The sequence below is a fragment of the Cygnus atratus genome, chromosome 6 (assembly GCF_013377495.2).
Source record: "Cygnus atratus isolate AKBS03 ecotype Queensland, Australia chromosome 6, CAtr_DNAZoo_HiC_assembly, whole genome shotgun sequence".
Lineage (NCBI taxonomy): Eukaryota > Metazoa > Chordata > Aves > Anseriformes > Anatidae > Cygnus > Cygnus atratus.
This window is the reverse complement of record NC_066367.1, coordinates 12002035-12028384: the sequence shown is the minus strand read 5'-3', so window position 1 is coordinate 12028384 and position 26350 is coordinate 12002035. Positions and strand designations below refer to the sequence as shown.

At 39.5% G+C, this 26350-nt stretch overlaps 1 protein-coding gene across 3 annotated transcripts in view; it reads right to left on the bottom strand.

Annotated features, from left to right (window-relative positions):
- PCNT (pericentrin) overlaps positions 1-26350 on the bottom strand; it is a 102880-nt gene that overhangs the window by 57075 nt on the left and 19455 nt on the right. For all 3 annotated transcript variants that reach the window (XM_035570633.2, XM_035570641.2, XM_050711578.1), the window contains 11 exons: positions 25274-25410; positions 24681-24792; positions 20762-21029; positions 13306-13393; positions 12067-12283; positions 10123-10361; positions 8465-8940; positions 6817-7393; positions 5596-5829; positions 3430-3594; positions 359-505 (listed from right to left, as the gene is read on the bottom strand). In XM_035570633.2, the coding sequence (XP_035426526.1) occupies positions 359-505; positions 3430-3594; positions 5596-5829; positions 6817-7393; positions 8465-8940; positions 10123-10361; positions 12067-12283; positions 13306-13393; positions 20762-21029; positions 24681-24792; positions 25274-25410 (2660 nt within the window). The remainder of the gene's footprint in view (positions 1-358; positions 506-3429; positions 3595-5595; positions 5830-6816; positions 7394-8464; positions 8941-10122; positions 10362-12066; positions 12284-13305; positions 13394-20761; positions 21030-24680; positions 24793-25273; positions 25411-26350) is intronic.

Genomic DNA, 26350 nt, shown 5'->3' with positions numbered 1-26350 from the left:
GTCTTATCTGCCTCAAATTATAGGTCAGTGGGTCTAACAAAAGCTAGAACACTATTTTCTAGGGGAAAAAAATGCAATAAAAACAAATGGCATCAGTACATAGACAAAATGCAAACATCCAACGTTCTCTTGTAAAAGGGCAGTTTTCAAGTTACTACCCAGTTTCAATTTCTACATGACTACCATAGCACTCCAGTTCAGACACAGAATCCATGATATATTTTTTATACCTTGAAAACTAGCAATCACAAGAATTACGCCCATAGTCTCTCTACATATATCTAGAGAAAGGTGAAAGCACTGCGTTAAAATACAATCACGACAACCAAAATTTAGATTTAAAATATTTTCCACACACCTGGATAATTCTTGCTGCTTTTTCCTGTAGCTGTGCTGATAATGTCTCCTTCTCCTTCTGGCAAACAGCCAGTGCCTTCTCCCTCTCCTGAATTAACACCTGCACCTTCTCATGTAGTGACGCTGTTTTTTCAGCTTCAAATTCCTCCTGCATTAGTGACATATAATTTGAATTACAGAGAGAAATAAACAAGAAAAGCAAACAAAAAGAGCCATACACATCAACACATTCCCCCTTTTTTGTTTAAATACACAAAGCCTTACTTCTCAGATTAATTAGCAGTAAATTACACAGTTAACACCCCATATCAACAAAATAACGCCAGAACTATGATTTTAATGACAAAACTATGATTTAAGACTAGTTAAATAAATTAACTACCTGAGTGCACTTCCTAAGACCTTTGTCATTTAAAATTGCTGAGATAGTAATGAGAAACAGAAAACTGATAGATGGAGACAGACAAAAGCCACTTTCATCAACTGCAAGTAATACAATATACATAGCACTGAGTTCCACACAGGACAAGTGATTTTCAAGAACAAATTGTAAACTTACAAAGTGTAACTTGCCTACCTCGGAAGAATGTATTTACTCTAGATATGACCCACTTGTGAATCAGCAAATAAGGGAGATGAAACAAGGCCCAGGGATCCCTTCATGAAGAGGCTAAAATGAACCCTGCAACAATCCGAACTGGGGAATGAGTTGTCATGATCACACTACAAAAAATATATGCAAGTTCACATATATGAACATCAATAAACTTCAGGGTGAAAGATGCTTTTTTTTTTTTCTATAATGATAAGTGAAGAAAACAGCTTTTTCTTCCCCAAGGAATAAAATAATATAAAAATAAATAAAAAAGACACTCCTCATAGGACTTGTGTTCCAGGCCCTTCACCAGCTTTGCAGCCCTTCTCTGGACACGTTCCAGGGCCTCGCTGTCTTTCCTGTAGTGAGGGGCCCAAAACTGAACACAGTACTTGAGGTGCGGCCTCACCAGAGCCAGGATCAGCCCCCACTAGGTCCTGCTGGCTGCGCTATTCCTGATACAAGCCAGGATGCCATTGGCCTTCTTGGCCACACTGCCCACTCATGTTCAGGAGAGCATCAATCAGCACCCTCAGGTCCTTTTCCTCTGCACAGCTTTTGAGCCGCTCTGCCCCAAGCCTGTAGCGCTGCATGGGGCTGTTGTGGCCAAAGTGTAGGACCCGGCACTTAGCCACGTTGAACCTCACCCCGTTGGCCTCTGCCCATCGACCCATCCTGTCCAGTTCCCTCTGTGGGGCCTTCCTACCCTCCTGCAGATCAACACTTCCCCCCAACTTGGTGTCGTCTGCAAACTTACTGAGGGTGCACTCAATTCCCTCATCCAAATCATCAATAAAGATTTTAAAGAGAATGGGCCCCAACACCAACCCCTAGGGAACACCACTGGTGACAGGTTGCCAGCTGGATTTCACTCCGTTCACCACCACTCTCTGGGCCCGGCTGCCCAGCCACTTTTTAACCCAGCAAAGAGTGTACCTGTCCAAACCATGGGCTGCCAGCTTCTCCAGGAGAATACTGGGGGAGACTAAGGGGTCTTGCTGAAGTCTACGTAGAACCAGGACAGTTGCTTGTCAAAGTCTCTCAAACAGTCTGCCTACTCTTCTTAGAAGCAATGCATCCGCTAATACAGAATGTAAGACTGTACAAAAGAAACTCTGAATGACTTAAAGCAACAGATTTCTGTCAGATCTTCCATCAGTTTTCCTGCTTAGAGGGAAATAAGCACGGAAACTGGCTTGCGCAAAGACAACCCCATAAACAAGCATGGGGGAAGTAGCAATGAAGGATCATTGTAAAAACCTGTAGCAGACTATAATGCAGCTCAGCCTGACATTGCAAAGAGATGCAATCAGTCTGCAAGAGATGCAGTCAGGACAAGAAACTGGTCATCAAGGCAATCAACAAACCAAAACCAACTCACAGAGTCCTGTGGTGAGCACAGCAATGGCCCTATCATGAGCAGCTTTTCAAGATACACTTACATCCTTTGTTTCAAAAGATACTCCAGACACAAAGAGGTCAAAAATGAATCTAAGTGATAGGACCTTGCAGCGGGCCAGAGGCAGGAAGTTAAGAGGAATTATCTGCATGTCCACAGCATCCAGTTCCAACTGTTTGTGCAACTCTCAGGAAGCATCCTACTTGAAGTTGAAGAGATGACAGATACAGTAAGGTTCTGTTGACATTTCCCAGGGAGACACAAATACGGAGAATGGTCGATCACCAAATACAGGTTATTTTTGCTCAACATGTGCTCAGCACAGTGATAACAGAGATGCATGCAAGCATTGCTCTTGGTGTTGGTGAGTTTCCCCCTCTCTTCTGAGGCACGATACATCTTCTCCACTCATCTCATAACTGAGTATGTGCTTGACACCTAACCAACCAACCAAGGCATTTGGCATGAGGCACAGAAGATGACAGGCAATTCCTACATCATACACAGTGCCAAAAAGAGATAATTTTTAGATATTCTCATCAAGATGAAAGTTTGGAACCAAAATGATGAACCCAAGAATGCAGAAAAGAAAAACAAAATTCACATGCACAAAGTGTTCAGACATCGCACAGTTGACAAAAGCTTAGATAACTGAACAGTTTTTGCTGTACATACACAAGTGCTGTAGACAAGGAAATACTTGGTCAAGAGTACAGTCTCTGCAGACACTAAGAAGAAAATCAAGTTTCAAGCAACAAAATGAACGTAAATCTACACAAGGACTATTTCTCAGAGCAAATACTTTGCACTGATTTTTTTTTTTATCTAAAGGGCACCATTTCACAACCAATTCAGGATTAAATGAATCCTATGGTAAATACTATAACTCCTTCACAGAACGCTGTATTATTTTTAGCACTGCTTTTCTAGTTCTAACATTGAGAAGCAAGGAAGAGAACTAGTTTGGATTGCCTTTTATATATAATACAGCTGAAATACAATAACATACTAATTGTTCATTTTCAAAAAAAGCAAGCTACCAGTACATTCTTTGAAGTTCATTTTAATTAGACCTTACCTTCAGCTGTGCAATTTGCTGCTCAAGGAGTACTTCTGACTGACACTTCAGCAGCTCAATCTCTTCCTGGAACTGAAGCTGTTGCTTCATTTTTACCTCCTCAAACTGAGACAGAAGAGCTGTCCTCACATTTTCTACTTCAGAGGCCGATGCAGAAGCATACATCTGCACACAAGGGAATAACAAAATATTAGAGCTAGTGTTATAATTAAGGAAGAAACAAAAATAAAAACAAACCATAAAGCCCAGACAAACTCTTAAGAGAATTTTCATAATAGTTGTCTCCAGACCTCAAAGCCATACAGAGGTGCCATTTATCATCATGCTGACTATGGAAAAGCAAGTTGATAAAAACAGGTAAGAAGCAACAAAAATACTTAAGGTACCAAACATCTCCTGTATTCATGAGACCATCAAGTCAACCTAACAGACCCTATTTTTTTTTTCCTCAACAGACATATGCCTAAGAAAAAAAGACTAAAGTCAAAGAGATCTGATAACAGCCTTCCAGTACCCAAAGGAGGCCCACAGGAAAGCAGGAGATGGACTCTATCATGGAATATGGTGATAGGAGAGGAGGGAACAGCTTTAGACCAAAAGAGGGTAGGTTTAGATTAGATATAAGGAAGAAATTCTTCACTCAGAGAGCAGTGAGGCCCTGGCACAGGCTGCCCAGAGAAGCTGTGGATGCTCCCACCCTGGCAGTGCCCAAGGCCAGGCCAGATGGGGCTTTTGAGCAACCTGGTCTAGTGGAAGGTGTCCCTGCCCACAGTAGGGGGGTTGGAACTAGAGGTTCTTTAAGGTCCCTTCCAACCCAAAGCATTCTATGATTCCAAAAAGAAAAAGAAAAAGAGGAGGGAAAGAAATACACAGACAGCATACTTGTTGCAAATAGGATTAATTGTTAGGTAGCTATATTTAATGCTTTTATGCCATGAGTGGCTATATTTCAAACAAGGTAGTCCATCAAAAATGTACAGAGAAAGTTCCCCCCCACGCTTCTCAACTACACTCTCTAACAAGAGTCACTGTAGTCACTGGAATAGAGAGAAATCCTGTTTCTTGAATCAAGGGCTTAAGGCATTTAGTCATGTCTTAAGAAAAGAACTTTCCACTTATGAACAAAACTAAATTCCCTGTCAGGCTTTTCTTCCAAAAGTAGAGAGTTTGAAATTCAATGTTGCCAGATAGAAACAGCTAACAGCTCTATAGTCTGACGATCCAAAAGAACATGAAGGATCTGCTCAAACAAACAGCATTTTTTGTGAGGTGCCCAAAGTAATAAAATAAGTGCCCCAGGGATTAGGGGTTACTTAACATACTACCCAGTTTTCAAATCAGTAAGTGAAAAATTAACTTGTTGTCTACAACATGCCTTCTATTGTTTGGTTACAGTTAGATAAAGTTTATTTCATTTGTGAATTCTCCCAATATACAAGTGTAATATATACTACATAAAAGTGAAAAGTCTTGATCACTCATGACTCCTTGCATCAACACATGTAATTGTATAACAGACTCAATAAATAAGAGAATTTTCCATTTCAGTGTTTAATAAAAACTTCGTTTATCAGATTTTTAGCCTTCATTGTGAAAGTAAACATCGAACTTATACATAAACATTTTCAACAAGAAATTGAAAAGCTTTAATGACAATACAGTTTGAAAATCTTCCTTGAGTAGACCTATTTGAAAAACATTACCAACTATAATTTCACTAAGAAAAATGAATGTTAGTAAAGTTGCTCACTAATATAAGCTTAAAGTGAGCAGTTACTTTCCACAAATAGTTAATAACCCAATTCATTATTTATTCATTTGTGATCAAATATGGAAGCTTTAAAATCTTGAATTCAAAAGGACAGGAATTCAAAAAAAAAAAAAAAGCAAGTGCCCTCCCGCCCCAAAGGTAGAGAGGGAACACTATAAACAAGGAGTTAAATTAAAAAAATTAAGGCTAATATGCATATATGAACTATTAAGTTCTTTTTAGATAGAGCAAGGCTTAAAAATATTATTTTTGTCTCTTCTTACCTATTGACACTACTAGAAGAAAACCAAAAAAGCATCTAGGAATATTCCCTAAGTTCTAAAATTAATAAAACTGAATTTACTCAGTGTGAATGAATGGCTTATTTTGGATTTAGGTATTTGCAATACTCTGACCTCTTGTTCATGTTCATGTTGTGCTTTTAGTTTCCCCAGTTCTTTCTCCAACTCCCTGGAGTATTCCTCCTTATGTTTCTTGATTTCTGCCTCATGAAGATCCTGAAGTTCTTGCAGTGCTTTTCTATGTTTTTCTTCCATATGCACTACTTCCTCACGTAATATATCCAGGGCTAGATCTTTTTCTTCTTCCAACAAACATCTTTGATTTTGAAGAGCTGTTTTCAAATCATTCTGTATACGCATTAATTTAAAAAAGGGTAAATAAAAAGGGTAAACAAAAAGGGTATAAAAGTACAAATATTTTTGTAACCCATTTGGAAAGTGCATGTCCTTCTGTATCACAGTTTAAGTAAACATGATCAACATTGCCTCATGAATGAGCAGTATACACACACATGCACATACTCTATATCACTGAAATAAGTCTATTTTTTCTATCTCTAACAGTTCCGTAAGTCCCCTGCTTTATCTAGACATGGTGAGAGAAGTCAAAAAAATAAAACTAAAACCACAACAACAAACATTACAGCTATCTGGAGGATCCTCAAGTATCAGTTATGAAATAACAGCCTTCCTAACTCTCTGACTTGGAAAAATTTTGGTATCATTTTTTACATACCCAAACTCTAAAAGATCTCAGACCTCTGTCCATACACTCTTGTGCTATGTACTCCTCCTGTTAACAGCCTTAAGACAAGGCACACTCTCTCACCACCTACTCCCCAAATCCCATCTAGGACTCAGAGTACCTTTCCTCTATTCTTCCCCTCAAGTCTGTATCACTAAGGAGGAGCTTTCAATTCACAAAGATGTACCCTAACCTACAGAAATACATTTACTCAATACCAATCAGTTCTAAAGAATGACACGGTAATTCTACTAGACAAAGAAACTCCAAGCCACAAAGCGGAGACCCTCCAATTGGAAATTATGTTAAACTTGCATCTCATGTATATTCTCCATACACTGAGATAGAAAACTCATTAGTCTGAGTGTTTGGGGAAGGGATGACAGACTTTTTCATCTTCGGTTTCCTACTTAACTCACAGTACGACCATCCAAGTTTTAGTGCTGGCACAGAGGAGCCTGTAGAAAATACACCCAAAGAACATGGGTAAAAGGTGATCCCACACATTTCAACATCTCCTCACACTTAGGCAGGCTTAAAAATGTAACATGAAATTTCACCTTCTATGCTAAGTTTTCTTTCTGACTCACCTTATGAAATTCTTCTGCTTCCATAGCCATAATTTTAAGTTTTTCCATATGCACAGTAGATAGCTCAATTTTCAAATTGTTTTGTGCAAGCTGAAGTTCCTCAGCATACTTTAATTTCAACATCTCTATCTCTTGAGCCAAGTGTGCTTGATCCATTTTGTCCTTTTCACGGAACTGTTCTGTGTGATGCAGCTGTAGCTTCTCAAGAACCTGCTTGTGTTCATCTCTTATATTCTGAATTTCTGACAGGTAGGATGACTCCAAGGAATCCAGGTTTGATAAGTGTTTAGCCTCCAGTTCATCAATTTGTGCTTGGTGTTTTGTCTGCAGTTCAGCAACAGAAGCTTCAATCTGAATCTGCTGTTTACTTTCTAGTGTAGATTTAAGCATCTCAATTTCAGCTTGGTGCTTTGTCTGAAACTCAGTTGTAAGAGACAAAATTTGCTCCTTATGCTTTTCCTGTAACTGCTGACTTTGGAGTTCTAGCTCATCAACATGTTTCTTCTTCAGCTCTTGGAGAAGAATCTCTTGCTCAGTAGTGAATTTCTGAGTCATAGCTTTGTGTTCCTCCATAAATCTAAATTATTTCCAATAAAGTTGAAAGAATATTGTCAAAAAGGCACTTTTTGTTGAAATAATAAATAAAGAGGTAGGCCTTATTTAGCCTCCATACCTTCAGCTTTATGTTTCTAATACATAGCTAATTCAAAGCAAACCACAACGGTGATTTCATAGCCACATAATTAATGGTTTAGGCAATGTAAGTTGGTCATATCTGGTTATTATTAGCTAGACTGGCACCCCTATTAAATTCCTGCTAATACAGAGTAACACACAAACCTTGTTCTCTCAGTCTCACTTAAAGCCCACTGATGGGGTAGTACGGGAAATTAACACTGACAAAGAGCCCACAAATACAAGATGAATTTCAAAAGCAGTTTGAGCAAATATTGCCATACGAGAGCATCTAGGAAACAGTACATACATTTCAAGTGTGTGCCTTACTACTGTTTACTTGCAGACAACATCTCTAAATGTATGAGGTTTAGACTAAGACTTAAAACCACTGTGGAAGCATATGAGGGAAATGGGCTTCTCCAAATTAATCTCAGCTTTCTGAGGTCTACTTAAAAGCTTGATGCAGAAGATTTAATATCTTAAATGCTGCAATTTGCAGTAATCATTAATTATAGTATCAACCATCAACCTGAGCATTCAGTGGATAACAAAAGCTTCATTTACTGGGGAAGACTTGCTCAAATTCATTTGAATAGTCTGAACAACCTTGAAAACATTTCAAGATTTTTCCCATTTATATGTCCTGAATGTTTCCTTTCCTCCAAGACTAATATATGATTTTCATCTGCATGGTGTATTCTTAACTGAAGTGAAATGTAACAGTCAGAACTAGACCAGATTTGCTAGACTAGATTTAATGCATTTACGTGAAGTAAAATTCTATAGAAACTGTAATGGACAGCATTACTGTTCCTTGATAATGTAAGCTTTACATATGTAAGTAATCTGGTGCCACCAAGTGACAAACCTACATCACTGTCACTTACTAGATTTAAAATAAGAAAACAATATCTGAATGAGAGACTAATCATTCCTAATGAGTACTTGAGCATTTTCACTTAAGACTTACTTGTTTTGTGCTTCCATAAGTTTCAGTGCACATTCTTCCTGCAGACAAAGCATGGCCTTTTCCATTTCTTCTTCCATGAGCACTCTGGCTGCCTGCAGATCACTCTCATATTGTTCCTGAGATTTGTGTGTAGCCTGTGCACTTGCAAGGCTGTCCTCCAGTTGTTGCAAGTTGTTTTGTTGCTCTTTTACTAACTTTTCTAATTCTACAATTCTGGCAGCTTGGTAATCTTGGAGCCGATTCATTTCTGCTTCACGAACTTCAAATTCCTTTTGCAAATTCTCTTTCTCACATTCCAATCTATTTTGCAGTTCTAAACGCAACAATGATAATTTCTCTTCTGCTTGGATTCTCTGGTCCTCACTTTCATGTTTCCATTTATTCTCTTTTTCTTTGTACATAGTCTCTATTTTCTGGATTTCTTCTCTGGCTTCCCTTAATTCATTCTTGTGATTCTCAGCAATTTTATATTTTACCTGTGAACACATTTATTAAAATTGCATAAAATAACAGAACGCAACTGAAGTGTCTGCAGTAAACACTACCAGGCATTTAATGCCTTGGAGAGATTCGATCCTTGCAGACAAGTCACCCTTCCAAACAAAAGAAAGGCTGAAATGAATTCAAGTAGCTATAAAAATAATAAATATAAAAATAAATATAAAAATAATAAATTGACAACTCTCTTCTACAACTACCTGAAAGGAGGTTGTATAGTGAGGAGAGTGTCAGTTTCTTTTCTCAATTGACAAGTGACAGGACATTAGAAAGTGTTCTCAAATTGTGTCAGAGAAGATTTAGACTGAACATTAGGAAGAATTTCTTCACAGGGAGAGTGGTTAAGAATTGCATGGGCTGCCCAGGGAAGTGGTAGAGTCTCCATCCCTGAAGATATTTAAGAGAAGTGTGGACATGGCACTGAGGGTTCAGTGATGGGACTCAGTAGGTCAGGATGACAGATGGACTTGATCTTGAAGTTCTTTCCCAACCTAACTGATTCTGATTCTCAGCTCAAAGGCTTTGATGATAATAATAAAGAGCCATAAAGAGCCACACCAGAATAAAATGAAAACAGAAATCCGTTGTCCTATTCTTTCTTCTTCCCCAAGAAACTGCTCTGAAAAAAAATATCTGATTGTTTGCTTCAGAAGACAGTGCTATCAAAACCAGAAAATGCTTTGGGGTGACATATTCAGCAGAAGGGCTTTTTCTATCTGCCACACTGCTTTCTGCTCAATTCTCCATTACTGCGTGACACAACAGTATGAAAGTGCATGACCTTACTTAGAGCTATAAGATGCTGCTCCACAGGATGAACTTATGTACTTGCCTGTATTAGAAGCAGTGTACATATGCTTGACCCACGTTAATGAAAATGGTAGACTGGACCAACCCTTGAAACATTTGTCCTCTCACACTGTCTGTGCTCTTAAACGCTTAGTTCCCTTGCAGATTAACTTTTCTTCAATGCTAATGTGCTCTGAACTTCAGACTTGCATTCCAATATCGAAGTGTATCCATGCAACTCTATTTAAACCTGAAGCTACCATCACCAACTAGGCACATTTTAAAATAAGTGCCACATGTACTTCTCCTGGCCTTCCTAGCAGATCTGCACTTACCCAACTCTATACAAACAGCCCTGTAACTTGGATTACCTGTTCCATTTCCTTTTTCAGATGCTTTTCATTCTGCACTGAAAAATCTTTTTGTTTAGCAATCTCTTCCTTTAAACACTTTATTTCATCTGAAAGCTCTGCAATATGCTGTTTCTCAGAGTGGAGGAGAGAAAGCTTGACTTTGTGCTCTTCCTCCAGCACAGACACTCGTGTGGCCACCTCCATTTCAACTTGACGTGCTGCATCTTGAGCACTCTGTAGGCGTAATTTGGTGATTTCTATCAGAAAAAGTACAAAAAAAAAACACAAAAAAAACACTGAAATGACTTTCTAGAATTTATTTAACAGGTCACAGCAATGCACAGCAATAAAGCTGAATGTTGTCAGGTATGCAATTCATCAGTAGTCATACTAACTACAGGCAAACAAGAATCACTTATCAAAAATGATTTTGTAGTCTGCTTTGCTTTATCATCACCTTTGAAATTTGTCAGTATCAACACACACAAAACCTGTGGCAGGACTTCCCTGCTAACAGCACAGCCATGAGTTGATTTTCTTTTTAGACAATATAATGGCAGATTTATGGAAGTTTTCTCCCCTCTTTCACATACAGAATTCACGTAAAGAATTTCTCCAAAAAGTCAACTGGAGAGAACTCTAAACATCCTAATTTAGCAGTTTTGATACATTGTCTGCTAGTTGAAAAAACAAACAAAAAACAATTGAATATAAGTAGTATGGCTGAAAATTTAAGAAGTTGCACCTATCTTTTTAACCAACTTACAGTGGAATATAGTTATAGTTGTGTGTTACATAGCTGTGAGTTATGGATGAGTTAAAACGTGTGTAATATTGTGCTCTCAGAAAGAGGTTGCAAATACAAGAACTGCCATGATCCCTTATCTGCACCTCAACAATACGTGCATTTCCTATTGAAAACAAGCCAGCATATTTATCTAAATTACAAGATTGCATTTTCCAAGAAAAGCAGCAACTGTTAAGAAATTAATGAAACTTCCTATGTGGCTAGTTTCATGTAAACTTAGCCATAAGAAGAACTTTATCCTGAATTCTACAGCAGAAGTTACCTACTGTAAATTCTGCTCTCCATAAATACTTTCCTCTTTGTTCCCAAATTCATTCCAATACGTATACCAACTATTGGAAAACGTGGGAGGAAAATAATAATGAAGTTAAATGAACAGAGGGCTATCAAATCTACAAAATGAACACTGGCAAAAGAGGTGTGGAACAAAGAACAGAAGTTGGCGTACTCTGTGGAATGGACTGAGAAATGTCCTACTTCACCGAAACACGACGAATATTTAACATGTCTGACAGACGATATTTATTTGAAATTTTTAGTGTTAATTCACAAATTGACATCAACCTTCCAGACATCAAGAATGCAAACTTAATTAACTCCTTCTAGCAACTACCCCTCAGTTGCAGTAGGTTTTTACCATAGAATAAGCAACCTCAGGTCACCACATCTTTGAAAGGAACCTTTTTCATTTAGGTAATTAGTCTCCTACACTGTCTAGCTGTATAATTTCTGAGAAGGTCGTGTGAGACAATGTCATAAGCTTTGTGGATGTGACAGTGTGCTGTCATCTGCTGCCTCCACCAATGAGACCTATTATCATCATCATAGAATATCCCCAGTTGGAAGGGACCCACAAGGATCATCAAGTCCAACTCGTGGCACCACACACGTCTACCCCAAAATTCAGACCATATGACTAAGAGCACAGTCCAAACGCTTCTTAAAGCCCGACAGGCCTGGTGCCATGAACAACTCAACATAATCATAAAAGTCAAAAGCAAAGTGCTCAACACTAGGAATTAACAAGTGTTAAGTGTTCTTTATATATATAAAAAAAAGGTTAATTTCATCAGATAACCTTTAATATTTAAAGAAAAGCATAAGCCACACAAGCAGCTTACCATTTTAGTTCCCAGTTTGTCAGTTTATCTTACCTTTGATATGTTCATCTGAAAGCCTAGCACGGAGCTGCTCAAGTTCCAAACAATGCTTTCTTTTCATTTCCTCTATTTCTACTATATATTTGCCTGACAGATCCTTCTTCATTTTCATTAGGTCCTCTTCATATTGAAGCGCAAGGGAAGACCTTAAGGAATCTAATTCATGTTTGTGCTGTTCTTTAAGTTGTACCTGCAAACAGGCAAGTTCTTCCTATATAAAAAATGGATTAAAAAGACATCTTCAGCTTTGCGTTGAGGAAACTATGCCAAGATTCTTTCAAGGGGAGCAATAGATTAATTCCACTGTGAAGCGTGTGCTTGACATTTATCTATCTGGCTTACAAAAACCCTGCTGATTTGCTCCTGCCACTTCATCTGCTACTACTGCAACAGAATCCCTCAAGATATATATATGCTCTGGAATCATGCGACAAGTCAGAGCAGAGTTTTGGGAGCCATTTGACAGTATAATAGAGAAGAAGGTCCCACAAGCATCTGGGTGGAGAAACCATCAACGCTCAACACTGAGGAGACACCCCTCCTTCCCCATGTACAAAGCCTAGACATCAATCTATGAATGCAGTTTCACACTCAGCTAGGAAACAAATTATAGCAATTTAGAAAATAATGATATGTACTTCTCATTTGTTTTATAACTGAGATTTTGTGTATGTTACTAATGAAACTGAGCTCATGCTGTCTTGAGTATGCCTTGTTTCCTCACTAAAAATATTACTATTTTTAAAGCTAATTTAGAAATAAAATCTTAAAACGAAAAAAGATCAAAAAAACTTTGGGAACTGTTAGACAACTTCTATTAAATTGAACAAAACTTTTATCTTAAAATTACAAGGGACATGAAAATAGATGTATACATAAAAGAGACCAAATTAGTATCTCCACTTAAGAAAACAGAGAGCAATGAAAAGCACGATCACTACAGAAGCTATAGAGAAAAACACAGTGAAATCTGTACTTGTGTGGAAGAGATTTGACAAGAACTCTGTCCTTATTACGAACAGGATAACCCAAACAAAAGACACACAGAACCTCACATTTGATCTATTCTAACTTGGGAATTATTTAAAAGTGATGATTTAATACACATCTGGCAAAAATAATTAAGCCATAATAAATGTCTCAAATATAATTAACTTTGTCTTAACACCTGGGAATTGGACATCAATTTTCATACAGATCATGTATGGACTAGAAGAACTTCAGAAATACTACCTTATGCTGCTCCACCTGTTGATTTAGCTGATGAAGATAAAGATCTCTTCTCTCTTTCTCATCAGTCTCTCCAAAAACCGTGACAGAACTGAGAAAAGAGTTTTAAAGTTTAAGATCATACCACGTGTCACAAATTAGGTTAAATGAACTTGCTGACTTACAATATGGTACTGAAAGTAGGCAAAGAGCAACTGTAATAGCTACGTGTGAAAGTATCCTCCACATTCATAGAATCACAGAGTGGTTTGGGTTGGAAGGGACGTTAAATATCATGTAATTCCATAACCCCCTCAGCCATGGGCAGAGGCAACTTCCACTAGACTGGGTTACTTAAGGTCCCATCCAACCCAGCCTTGACCACTTCCAGGGATGGGGCATCCATGTCTTCTCTGGACAACCTGTTCCAGTGCCTCACCACCCTCAGAGTAAAGAGCTTCTTCCTTATATCTAATCTAAATCTACCCCCTTATAGTTTAAAGCCATTCCCTGTTGTCCTATCATTATGCTCCCTGACAAAGAGGCTGTCTCCTGCTTTTCTGTAGACACCCTTTTAGGCACAGAAATGCTGCTATAAGGTCTCCCCGAAGCTCTCTCTTCTCCAGGCTGAACAACCCTAACTCCTTCAGCCTGTCTTTGTAGGAGAGGTGCTCCAGTCCCTCTTTGTGGGCCTCTACCAGACTCCCTCCAACGGCTCCATGTCCTTCTTGTGCTGGGAGCCACAATCACCTCCTTATTTTCCATGTGCCTTAGCACAGTTTCCCAGAGGATCTGCTCCGTGATTTTGCTGGGAACAAGAGGTGAGACTGACTGGCCTGTAGTTCCTCAGGTCTTTCTTCTTCCCTTTTGGAAAATAGGGGGTTATGTTTCCCCTCCTCCAGTCAGCGAGAACTTCACCAGACTGCCACAACTTCTCATATATGATGGACAGTGGCTTAGAAACTTCATCTACCGGTTCCCCCACAACCCACAGATGCATCTCTCAGGTCCCATGGGCTTGTACACCTTCAGGTTCCTTCAGTGGTCTCAAACCTGATCTTCCTCCTACAGTGGGTGGTTCTTCATTCTCCCAGTCCTTGCCTTTGCCTTCTGGGACTTGATTTGTGGGGCTAAAGCTCTTGCTGGTGAAGACTGAGGCAAAGTCATTGAGTACCTCAGCCTTCTCCATATCTCAGGTGACCAGGTCTCCCATTTCCTTCCGGAAAGGGCCCACAAATTCCCTTGTCTTCCTTTTATCACTGATGTACCTATAGAAGCCTTTCTTGTTGCCCTTGATGTCCCTGGACAAATTTAATTTTAAGAGGGCTTTGGCTTTCCTAACCAGCATCCCTGGCTGCTTGGATGATTTCTCTGTTTTCCTCTCAGCTTGTCTGTCCTTGCTTCCACCCTCTGTAGGCCTCCTTTTTCTGCTTGAGTTTGGCCAGGAGCTCCTTGTTCATCCATGCAGGCCTCCTGGCATTTTTGTCTGAATCCCTCTTTGTTGGGATGCATTACTCCTGAGCTTGGAGGAGGTGATCCTTGAATATTAACCAGCTTTCTTGGGCCCCTCTTCCTTCCAAGGCTTTCTCCCATGGTACTCTACTAAGCAGATCTCTGAAGAGGCCAAAGTCTGCTCAGCCAAAGTCCAGGGTAGCAAGTTTGCTGTGTTTCCCCCTCGCTGTCCTCAGGACCCTAAACTGCACCATTTCACAGTTGCTGCAGCCAAGGCTGCCCTTGAGCTTCACTTTCCCCACCAGCCCTTCCTTGCTGGTGAGAACGAGGTCTAGCATAGCACCTGTCCTTGTTGGCTCCTCTGTCATTCGGAGACGGAAGTTACCATCAACTTGTTCCAGGAACCTCCTGGATTGCCTATGCCCTGCTGTGGTGTCCCCCCAACAAATATTGGGGTGGTTGAAGGCCCCCATAAGGATCAGGGCTTGTGAACATGAGGCTGCTCCTATTTGTCTTTAGAGGGCCTCATCTGCTTGGTCTTTCTGTTCCACCGGCCTGTAGCAGACTACCAGAATAATGTTGCCTGTCCCTGCCCTCCCTTTCGTACTGACCCATAAGCTCTCTGTCAGCTCCTCGTCCACCCCAGGGGGAGCTCGGGGTCCATTTGTTTAAAAAGACCTATTTGTATAGATCGTTCATCCTAGAATAAGGAAGAGTACAATATTTAGTTTAGACTGTCAGCTATCTAGACAAGTTAGTGACAATGAGCTGAGAGCAGGAGAAGGGAAAAACAGTAATATTTTAGGTACTATTTTTTGTTCTAGTTTGGTAAATGTCGTTATGAGTTGTGATACAGAACCCCTTCAGAAGAAAAGAAAGAACTCGTGCATGGAATATTGAGTCAGAAAACCCTCGTGAGATTAAGCAACTCATTACTTCTGGATGGTGAATTAGAACAGGGTCAAAATGTTAACGTAGAAGGGCCTTCATATAACAGTGAACTTAACAGAAACAAATACAGTGCTCGTAGAGGAGTGAAGAACCCCCCTACAGTTATTCTTAGGTTCAAAAGTGTGAATGATGAAAATTAGGAAATGCATTGAAATGAAAGCTGGAGGTGCAGCAAAAATATGTTTGTTTCTCCTGGGCTGAAACGGCAGGTACAGGAACCGCACGTAGAGCTTTTCTTTTTAACTGTTTTTTGTGGTTTTTTTTTCCAGTGCCCTGGGTCAGGAATTAAGTCTTAAGATAGTTAGGGGAGATTTGTCAAATCAGGAAAGCAACATGTTCTGATTTTTATTTATTTAAAAGTAGGAAGATCATCTACATAGCTACAAGGAATATTGTTTTTCCTGTTTGATGAAAAAGTCAGCGCTGCTGAAATAGGTACATTTTCTTATTGTATGGGATTTTTTTTCCCATTGATGATACACTTGTTAAAAAAAAAAAGCCTGGTTAGTTTGTATATCAAATAAACTAAAGTGTTGGATTATTGTATAAAATCTGGGAATAATAATAGATTTGATTATAAGTTTTGCAATGAGTTTTTAAAAATATATGTTTTTCAGTTTGTAAAATCATATTTAAATTGCATTAAGAAATTGTTTTATCTCGTTGTAGGAAAAAGATGAAGTTATGTTTGACTCCATGACTCACAACACAAATATAAAATCTCAAATTAAACAATCACAGGAAGATATCTCAACTCAGGAAATGGACGTGATGAACAGGTCTGAAGAGCAGCAAAATCTGAAAAAGCATTGCCAACTAACATTGGAAAATGATCAAAGTCCTGATTCTCCAAAAAACAATTTGAACATCTGCTATACTAAAGATACTCGGAAAGATTTCCAGGATTTCATTGTGGATATGGCTTCATGGGATTCACCTGAGATTGTGAGGAAGGAAGACACAAGCGTGGAACTTGAACCAGTGCTTCATCTGACACCCTTTTCAGAAGCTGAAAGCACAGATTTTCAAGTGGTGCACGTTAGGTCATCCCTTCAAGGAGATAATTCTCTTTTGATGGGATTTTCTAACCTGTATGAAAATGGCAGCGAAGAAGCAGTGGTGGAAGCAGATGTAAAATCTCCAGTTTTCTCTGAAAGTACCTATTCTGTTGACGACGATGAACACGTTACCGAGAAAAAGATTTTGGTAAGCGATATTTCATGCCTTGATTTCATTGTATTTACACAAGACATCTCAGCTCTGTTCCCATCCTAAATCATTGCTGGGCAATTGGCTCTAAGTAGTGGGAAATTAAACACCGAGAGGGGTATGAATAGCATTGTTCTGGATGTACCGTTGTTAGTACCCCTCTCACTGTCAGATACCGGAGCAAACTCTGGGCTGTGCGTAAACATTGTTTGCCACAGCTTTGAATAAGTGAAAATGCCTTCCAAATACTAAAACTGAAGAATAGACTGCTTACAGCAGGCTTAGTGTCCCACACATCTTTATGCTTTTGGTCTGGTACCAGTAAAAATCTGGATTGCTCTTGTGTTCTCTGAAGACTTCTTGAGAGGACTTTGCAAATCCTGGTACTTTTGCAGCGGGATTCCGTGGAAGTAACTGATTAGCAACTTTGTGGTAGAGAGTTAGAAGAGACTGTTTCAAAATAGGAGAATAAAGGTTTTTCTTGGTAATGGGAGTTTTTATATACTTGTTTCTGTATCCTTTCACAGGAAGACAGTCTACTTCAAAAAATTAATTTTATTCATTTTATTCTCAATTTTTGTGCCTTGCTTTTGAAGGAAAATTAATTATAAATACATAAAATGCCCCGTTCTCCTATCTCCAACATGTGCCTCATGCCCTTTCCCATGGGCTGAGCTAGCAGCCATGTAACTGAAGGGGTTTGGTTTGGCTCAGTTTGGGACACTCTTTCAGTGGAAAACTCTTCACCAAGGGTTAAGCTTTGACCACTTCATCAAACTAGTGTTGAGTTTCTGCACAGCTGTCCCAATTGGTAGATCCCAAACAGATGAAATGTGTGATGTTGCAGCATGTGATGGGCACAGAAGAGGAAGTGGTGCAGAACCGTCTCTAGTGGCAGCTACATTGGGTTAAATGCACTGTTAACTTGCGGTTTTATTGAAAAGGTGAAGTTTAGGGAGTATCTTCCTGCAGAGTTCAGCTTCTCTCGGACACAGACAACTTAAATTGACTGGCTCCGATAGAGGCCAGAGAATTTGGGCTGGTTTGGGGTTTGTTGGCTCCATGAAAGTTAGCACGGCTCTTATTGTGGTGGTGCAGAGAGCCATTCCTGACAGAGGTTCCCCTTCAGTGTTAACGTCAGGCTGGTTGGATGCTGATTGAACGGTGATTAAAGTTTGCATATTGTAACTTTATATTGAACTTTTAACCCTTTTTGATTTGAAAATGAAGAATCTTCTGGATGCTGACACAACAGTGGATGTTGTGTGCGATTTCAGTTTGGCTTTTGGGGAGCCTCATTGTGAGGTGTCCTTAATCTTAAGTCCACTGTTATACCCCCATAGACAAACTGAACAGATTTCAGTTGAGGCTTATCATTTCTCCTCAACTACCATAGTTTATATTTGAAATTGCCCAGTATTGAAATTTCTTTTCATGCTGCAGAAAGAGAGTTTTGTTCTACTTGCAAGTTGTAAAATGTATGTAATGTTCCTTTTCCATTTTGCTACAGAAGAAAGGTATCTAGAGGGAAATTATTTACAGTATTCCTCAGAGTGACACGTCAGCTGAGACTAAATGCGAATGCTTCTCTTTCAAAGACTCTTCTGTTTCTTAAGGCTACTGAAAGAGAAAAATGTAGACAGAATGGTTTTCAAGGAGTACTGGTGCTGCATTTGTTGTCATATTTGCTACCTCTAACTCTTTGAAGGAGTAGGCATTTACTCAAGTCAGCACTAGTAACAAAGGTGCTATAAATAGAGACAGCTCAACAGCTGGATTCAGAAAACTAAGTTAATGTGAAAAATTATTTCCAAGCAGATGAGAGAAGCGGATAATCTAACCCCATCTGATTTGCAAGATGACATAAGATCAAGAGTATCTGCCACAGATGTGATGAGCAATGAATATGGCAGCAGTAAGTTCAACTTTGTTTGTAGATTCCTTTCACTTTTTTGATAGCTTCAGGAGAAAACTATTCTAACATTGCCACTTTCCCCAATTTTCTTTTACTGTGCATCTTTTATGTGATATCTGTGCCTTTCTTAGTTGGTTCAGAAGATAGTCACGCTAGTGAAAGTCTACTTTTCCTTCTTCGTCCCTTTTCATACTGGATAGGAGACACGGAGTTTTGTTGAGTCTTAACTTAAAATCATCATCATCGTTCCTGGTGCTAAAGGTGACTTATAACCCTTTTACTTTTTTAAGTTGGTTCGGGTCAACCTCTTACAAGATTTCAATCAACTAACCATACATTTATGCTAGCAGAAGGAATCACAGTTATTTGCAAGCGGTTATGCTGGTTTCAAGTTCTCTTCAGCTTTCTAACACCTGGGGGCTGTCTCTTTCTATAGGTACCAGCTCAAATTTGCTTAAATAGTGGAAAATTACACACTGAGAGGGGTATGTACATCTGCTTGGTCTTCCTGGTCCAGTGGCCTGTAGCAGACTCCCACTACGTCACTCTGTCCCTTTAGTACCGATCCATAAGCTCTATATCAGCTCCTCATCCACCTCCAGGCAGAGCTCCATGTACTCCAGCTGCTCACTGACATAGAGGAGGACACCCTGTCATCTCCTCTGCCTGTCCTTCCTAAAGGACCTGTATCCTTCCATTCTAACACTTCAGTCATGGAAATCATCCTACCATTTCTCTGTAATGCCAGTGAGTTCATAGCCCTGCAGGTGTGTGCACATCTAACTTTTCTTGTTTATTTCCCATGTGACATGCATTTGCATAAAGACATTTAAGTTGGGCCCCTGATGAAGCTGATTTACTGGCAGGAGTAGCTGGAATTCCTTTGTGCTGCTCTTCAGTTGCTCTCCTGCTGACCTGTGACTTTTCTCTAGGCTCTGGTCATCTATCACTGATGCCACTCCTCCAGCTGGGAGGAGTGGGATGGATTGAGATTCCCCTACCCTTAAGTTTAAAACTTAAGTTTAAAGGCCTCTTCACCAACTTGTCGAGCCTATGACCACAGATGCTCTTCCCCTTTTCTGACAGTGGACCCCTTCAGACCAGGTTTCTCAAAGTGAGTCCTACAGTCTAAGTAGCCAACCCCCCCCCGTCTGTGGCACCAGTCCCACAACCACCTGCTGATTTGACAGATTCAAGTGGCCCTTTCAATCCCCTTCCCTTTGACCAGGAGGACTGATGAAATAACCACCTGTGATCCTGAGTACTTTAGTACTGCTCCCAGGGCTCTTTAATCCCTCAATACTACTCAGACTGCTCCTTGCTGCATTACTGGTGCCCACATGAAACAACAGCAGTGGGTAATAGTCATTAGGCTGTATGAGACTTGACAGTCTCTTGGTGATCCTTGATATGAGCCCCTTGTAAGCAGCAGACTTCTCTCAAGAGATTAGTTTGGCAAATGGGTGCCTCTACCTCTCAGAAGAGAGTCTCCCACTACTATCGACCATCATCTTTTCTTAGTTGCCCTGGTTGTTATGCAGGGAGTAAATTGGGCTGCCTTACTCAGCACCACTTGGGTTCATAGAATCAGAGAATTGTTTACGTTGGGAAAAAACCTCTAAGATCATTTAGTCGAACCATTAACCTAGCATTTCCACATCTACCACTAGACCATGTCCCTAAGCACCATACCTATACATCTTTTGAAGACCTCCAGGAATGGTGACTCCACTACTTCCCTGGGCAGCCTGTTCCAATGCCTCACCACCCTTTCAGTGAAGAAATTGTCTCTAATATCCTATCTAAATCATATCCAACTTCCATTGCTGGCTTTCTAACTTCAAATCACCTCATGTCCGGTCCCAACATACTTAATGGCTAACATCACCTTTTATACAAACGAATGGAAGCACTCCATCATAACACGAGATGAAAAGAAAAGGAACTGATTACCTGATACCCCCTGCTTGATCCTGGCTCATGACCACCTCCTCTGACAAAGAATATTCTTTCAGTTCTTCCAGTCTCTGTTGCAAGAAAGTCAATTCTTCTCTGTAGTTTTCTTCAGCAACTCTTAACTTTTGTTCAAAGTAAAGTCTCAACTGTTCTAATTCAGTCTCATGCTCACTTTTTCTTTGCTGACGCTGCTGTTCAAATTCTTGTTTTAAATGCTCTATTTCTTCCACCCGTGATGCACGAGCCAGAAGCTGCTCTCTTAATTCTGGAATGGAAACAAGAACAATATAAGTACTCAACAGTGTACAACTCAAAAAGTCATTCTGTGAAGATCAGCCAAATTTTAGTTCTTGAGATGGCAGTAAAATGCTATCCTGTAAGCTGCATAAGAAAATGAACTTCTGAAAAACAAAACATTCCTTCCTCAGAAGACAGTAAAACAACATTCGCCATTTATACTGCATTCAGAGAAACCATTATCACAACAATCAAAACTTTCAGCAGACTGTTAGCCCCCCTAATTTCCTTGTGCCTCAGGCTTAGGCCATTGACATGTAGAGCTCTGCAATAACGTTTAATCTTCAGTCAAGATCATTTAATTTGCTCCTGGAAAAAACATCCAAAGAAATACAATTTTAGCACAAAACTATGCAGAAAGACATGGCACAAGAAAAAAATCTGGACTACTTTAGTAATGGTTTGGCTATCCATCACAAGCTCGCACAGAAGCCAAATTCACTGGATCAAAAAGCCACCTAGATAAAAAAAGTAGAATCATAGAATCATTAAGGCTGAAAAAGACCTCCAAGATCATCTGGTCCAACCATCACCTTATGTCACCCAATGTCAATGTCACCCACTAAGCCATGTCCCTAAGCACCATGTCCAACTCTTCCTTGAACATCCCCAGGAACGGTGACGCTACCACTTCCCTAGGCAACCTGTTCCAGTGCCTGACTGCTCTTTCTGAGAAGAAATGCCTCCTCATTTCCAACCTAAACCTCCCCTGGCACAACTTGAGGCCATGCCCTCTGGTCCTATCACTAGTTACCTGTGAGAAGAGGCCGACCCCCAGCTCCCCACAACTTCCTTTTAGATAGTTGTAGAGACCAATAAGGTCTCCCCCGAGCCTCCTCTTCTCCAGACTAAACAACTGCAGTAGAAAACAGTCATCTTGTCTGTTTCAGCAAGCTACCCTTCTTTAAGGAAGTGAGAGTAAAGGACAATTACAGCATATTCAGGAATTCCAAGAGCTTTCTTTCCCTGTCTCCCATTTTAAAGTAGCAGTAATGTATCAGGAAGCGAAAAGGTAGAAAAATCACAGGGAAAGAAATCACAGGGAAGAATAAAAAAGTTTCCCAGATGGCTTAACTGTCTAGATAACTTAAGGTTTGACATATCCACAAAGGATTAACTGAAGATGGAACTGCACTTTAGGAAGGGAAAAAACAAACAAAGCCACACAATTAGAGACAAGCAACAGCTTATGTTATTCTGTACGAGAAGCTTCAGAAAGAAGTATGGAAATGACTGCAGATACTTCCCAAAGTTAACACAAGCCAACAGTCATCTGAATGTTAAACAAATGTTCCTATGCCATAAAAAAGTATCTGTTAAAGGACAAACCAGTATTCCCAGTATGGACTGACAAGAAATACAGAGAAAGACTCCCGGGCCTGTGGTTTGGCCAGTAACTCAAGTGTTGTTTGGTACTGCACTCCAGCTCACATCCCCAGTATGCAATCAAGCTGCCTGAAATACAGGCATGGAATCACCTCCAAACTATAAACACCAGACACCTTCAGCTCACTCACATTCTCTTCTGAGCCACACTTCAGCTCTGCAGTACTCACATTGAGGAAACTGGGTGAAAGGCAAGCATGTTCCCAGTGCTGCACAGCTATCCTCACCCAGCAGCACAGCACACTCACATCACAGCACAGCCCCAGAGGCTGCCACTCAAGAAGCAATGTAGCTGATTGTCACAGTATGTTTTTGTATAACCCACCAGAGAACACACACATGGAGAAAAGAATCCTTACAGCAAACATGCAAACAGGAAGAATATGAGCAGTAAGCACATGACCTAAGTCTGCTTCTTAAGGCAGCTATTGACAGGTACGGGGACCAGAGGAATCAAGTGACAAGCAGGAACTAGTGAAAACACTAATGGCATAGGCAAGAAAAGTCCAATCTCAGGTAGGTGTTATCTAACCAGCAAAGTCTGCTGGCATGACATTAACATAGGAAAGCATTAGACAATTTTGAACTAGAATGTCATTTTTCAGTCAGCAGCTAGATAATTGGAACGCTGCTCTGTGTTCTGAAACCACTGCGCTAAGTCCTCAAACCAGTTCAAATGCACTGTCAAATGATGACTTGAGTGGAGAAAAGCAGAGTAAAACAAAACAACTTTAAGATCTCCTCACGCAAAAAGAGATATCCTCACCTGGAACATAGGCTTCCATCTTGGACTCACCATCTCAAGCATGATGAAGGAGAAACAGAAAGGGTCCAAATAATGGTAATGTGAGTGATTAGATGCATAGAAAGACATTTGAATCGTTAATAAAGATTAGGGCTACTGAGAGGGAATACAGGAGTTCAAGCAAATACTAAGTCGTGCTATCTATACTATAAATCTATAACAAAAAATGGATCTAAAGTCAAGGTAGAATCTGACTAAATCAAAAAATGTATTGAACTTATGACTGAAAAAAAACATCCTCACTAAACCCTATTATATTTCGAAAGCTACTTAGTTGTATTGATTAAAAATTTGAAATGATATTTAAAACAATAGGCAACATATCCTTAACTACTCCAGCATAAGTAAAGAATGCCATCTAATGTTACTGTCTGAATGCAAAGGTAACACATACAGCTAACATTAAAATCATGTTGCCTAGCTGTTTTAACTCTTTAAAATTCTTTCATTTGTTATACATCTGTTGCGCACATCTGAGATATATTCACACTTCACTTCAACCAAAAGTGTGTCAACTCTGATTACTACACCATGAAGTTGACTATGCTACGTTTAATAATGTCAATAAGAAATCTTAATATATATAAAGCTCACCATGTCACATTTCATCAACACCCCAGACATTTTCTTTCAAGCTTTAAAACTCTTTCAAAACTTTAATGCAGATACACATAAGACTAACAAAAACAAACAAACAAAACACACTGCTCCTGTTTAAGTGCTCCATACATTCTTATTTTTTGCTTTTAGGTTTATGGGACTTGCTTATTTTTTAAAATTAAACTACCCTTTGGAAAAAGCAGCTTATTTGTAGCCTTGCAGGAAAACAACATTATTCATTCTGATTTCAGAAGTATTACCTGAAGGTTGTTATTCTATTTTTAAAATACAGGTATAGAAAAGCTCCAGATTAAATATATCTAAGAATTACGTGTGTCAAAAGATAGTGAATTTCCAGTTTGAGCATCAATGAAAAAGGCTTTTATTTAACTCATCTCACAACTGAAAAGGAAATAAAAGCCATTTTTACCTCAAGACATAACCTAATCACTCAGTTTTTGAAAGATTTCTGCTTAAAAAAACAACTGACCTCCTAATTATATCCAAATAAAAGAAAAAACCTTCACAGTTACACTAAACTTCTTGAAAACCAATGTTGTGGTTTAGCCCAGCTGGCAGCCAAACACCACACAGCCGTTCGCTCACCCTCCCCCCTCCCTCTCCGGGATGGGGGAGAGAAACGGGAAAGTGAAGCCTGTGAGTTGAGATAAGGACAGTTTATTAAGACAGGATCACTAGGGTATAACCCACTCTACACATCTGTGACCTAGATGTGTGTTTCTGGTACATGATTAAAAGCCCTTCATATCAATAATGCATGCTTTCATATGAACAAGAGGCAACAATATCCATCAGTTTTGAACATACCATTCAACTCCTGCCGATTTGCTCGGGTACTGTCAAGTTGAGACCAAAGCTGCCTGACTTCTTCTTGTGACTGAGTCTTGAATTCTTCATGCACGATATGAAGTTTTTCCAGCTATGGAGAAAAAAAATAAATTTTGTTCTAATTGATTATTACCATGCAACATAGACAGTTCTGTCAGGACAAGGTGGAAACATTAGTGACAACCAGATTCTGAGATCCTGACCCAGGTTACCAGAGATACTGAGTAGTCCTTAACTGTTAGACCTTCTCTTCTAACAGAGGGTTTTGTTCCCAATGCTGTATTTATCATCACTAGCAAGAATCAAGCATTAGATAAGAAACTTAGGAACCAAAACATCAAGTACATTAATACAGAAGCAGTGACACCGAATTGCAGAACAGCAGTTGTGTTCATAAGACTTTGAATCACTATTAAAGACCCAGAATGTTTACCTATTTTATGAATGTGCTTTGTATTTTCTTTAAAACCCCTAAATACAAACACATTACTTAAATGATGAGCATAGAGTATTTTTGTGACACACAGACACACAGAGTAATCAACCATTCAAAGTTGAGAAGTTCTATTTACCTCCTTCTGAAGATTCTGTTCTTTTTCTTGGCTTTTCATCTTTATATCTTCTAGGAGTTGGTTATGTTCAGTCTGCAGCTGTTCACGTAAGTTTGTGATGGCTAACTGGTGTTGTTTCTCAAGATCTATACATTTTACTATAATTAAAAAGTAATTCTGTTACATCACCATCCTGGATGCTAAATAACCTACGTAACCGTTTTGTGATGAAAATAAAAATGTGTATGTCCAGACCAGAATGCTGGCTTATGACATTTCCTACAGGATTCACAGCCATAGGTGTCAGTACTTCCAGATCATTACAAAAATTGTGAAAAATAAAGGGTTTCAAAGTCTAACATTTCTACACAGAGCTACCTAGTTCTCTATATCCCACACTGTTAACTAAGAAGTAACCAGCAGTAGTATCAGAGAGATGAGCATCTGCTCTCTGTATATATAAACAAGCACCTTGAACTAGGAGCACATTTTTGAGCTAGAAGCATATTTACTTGGAAAAGGAAATCAAACATTTCTTCATGGCCTACAAACACAGAATTCCTCCTACAACACTCAGTATCAAGAAGTAGAAGAGATGACCAGGAAGGACTACAAAGACTCATGCCAAACATGTTCTTCCTCAGCACTGAGCACTCTCTGAACCCTATAAACTTGCTATTAGCTCATTCAGTCAATTAATGTTTATCTGCCCAGAATGAACCTGCAGTAAACTGATGGACATTTTGGCCACATGCTTCAAGAGATGCAAGTTATCCTCATACAACAAACTTTACAGATACGGGTTCATCTACCAGCCAATTCACATTGACTAGTAAAGTCAGGGCAGGCTGGGAAGAACAAGCCTTTTTTTTTTTTTTTAAAAACAAAGATGTCCTCAGAGCAACCAAAGGCCATCCAAACACAGTGAAAGCATCCGGCCCATGGCACGCAGGAAAGGCTACCCTTCACTTCTCAAATGAGGTATTACTGTTTGTCAGCTGGCACCAGAATTCCAGTACTTTTAACACCATACTTCCATTTATTTGAGGAGAGTATTATTTCCCACATATCTCACTGACATAGCATCTTGGAGGCTAG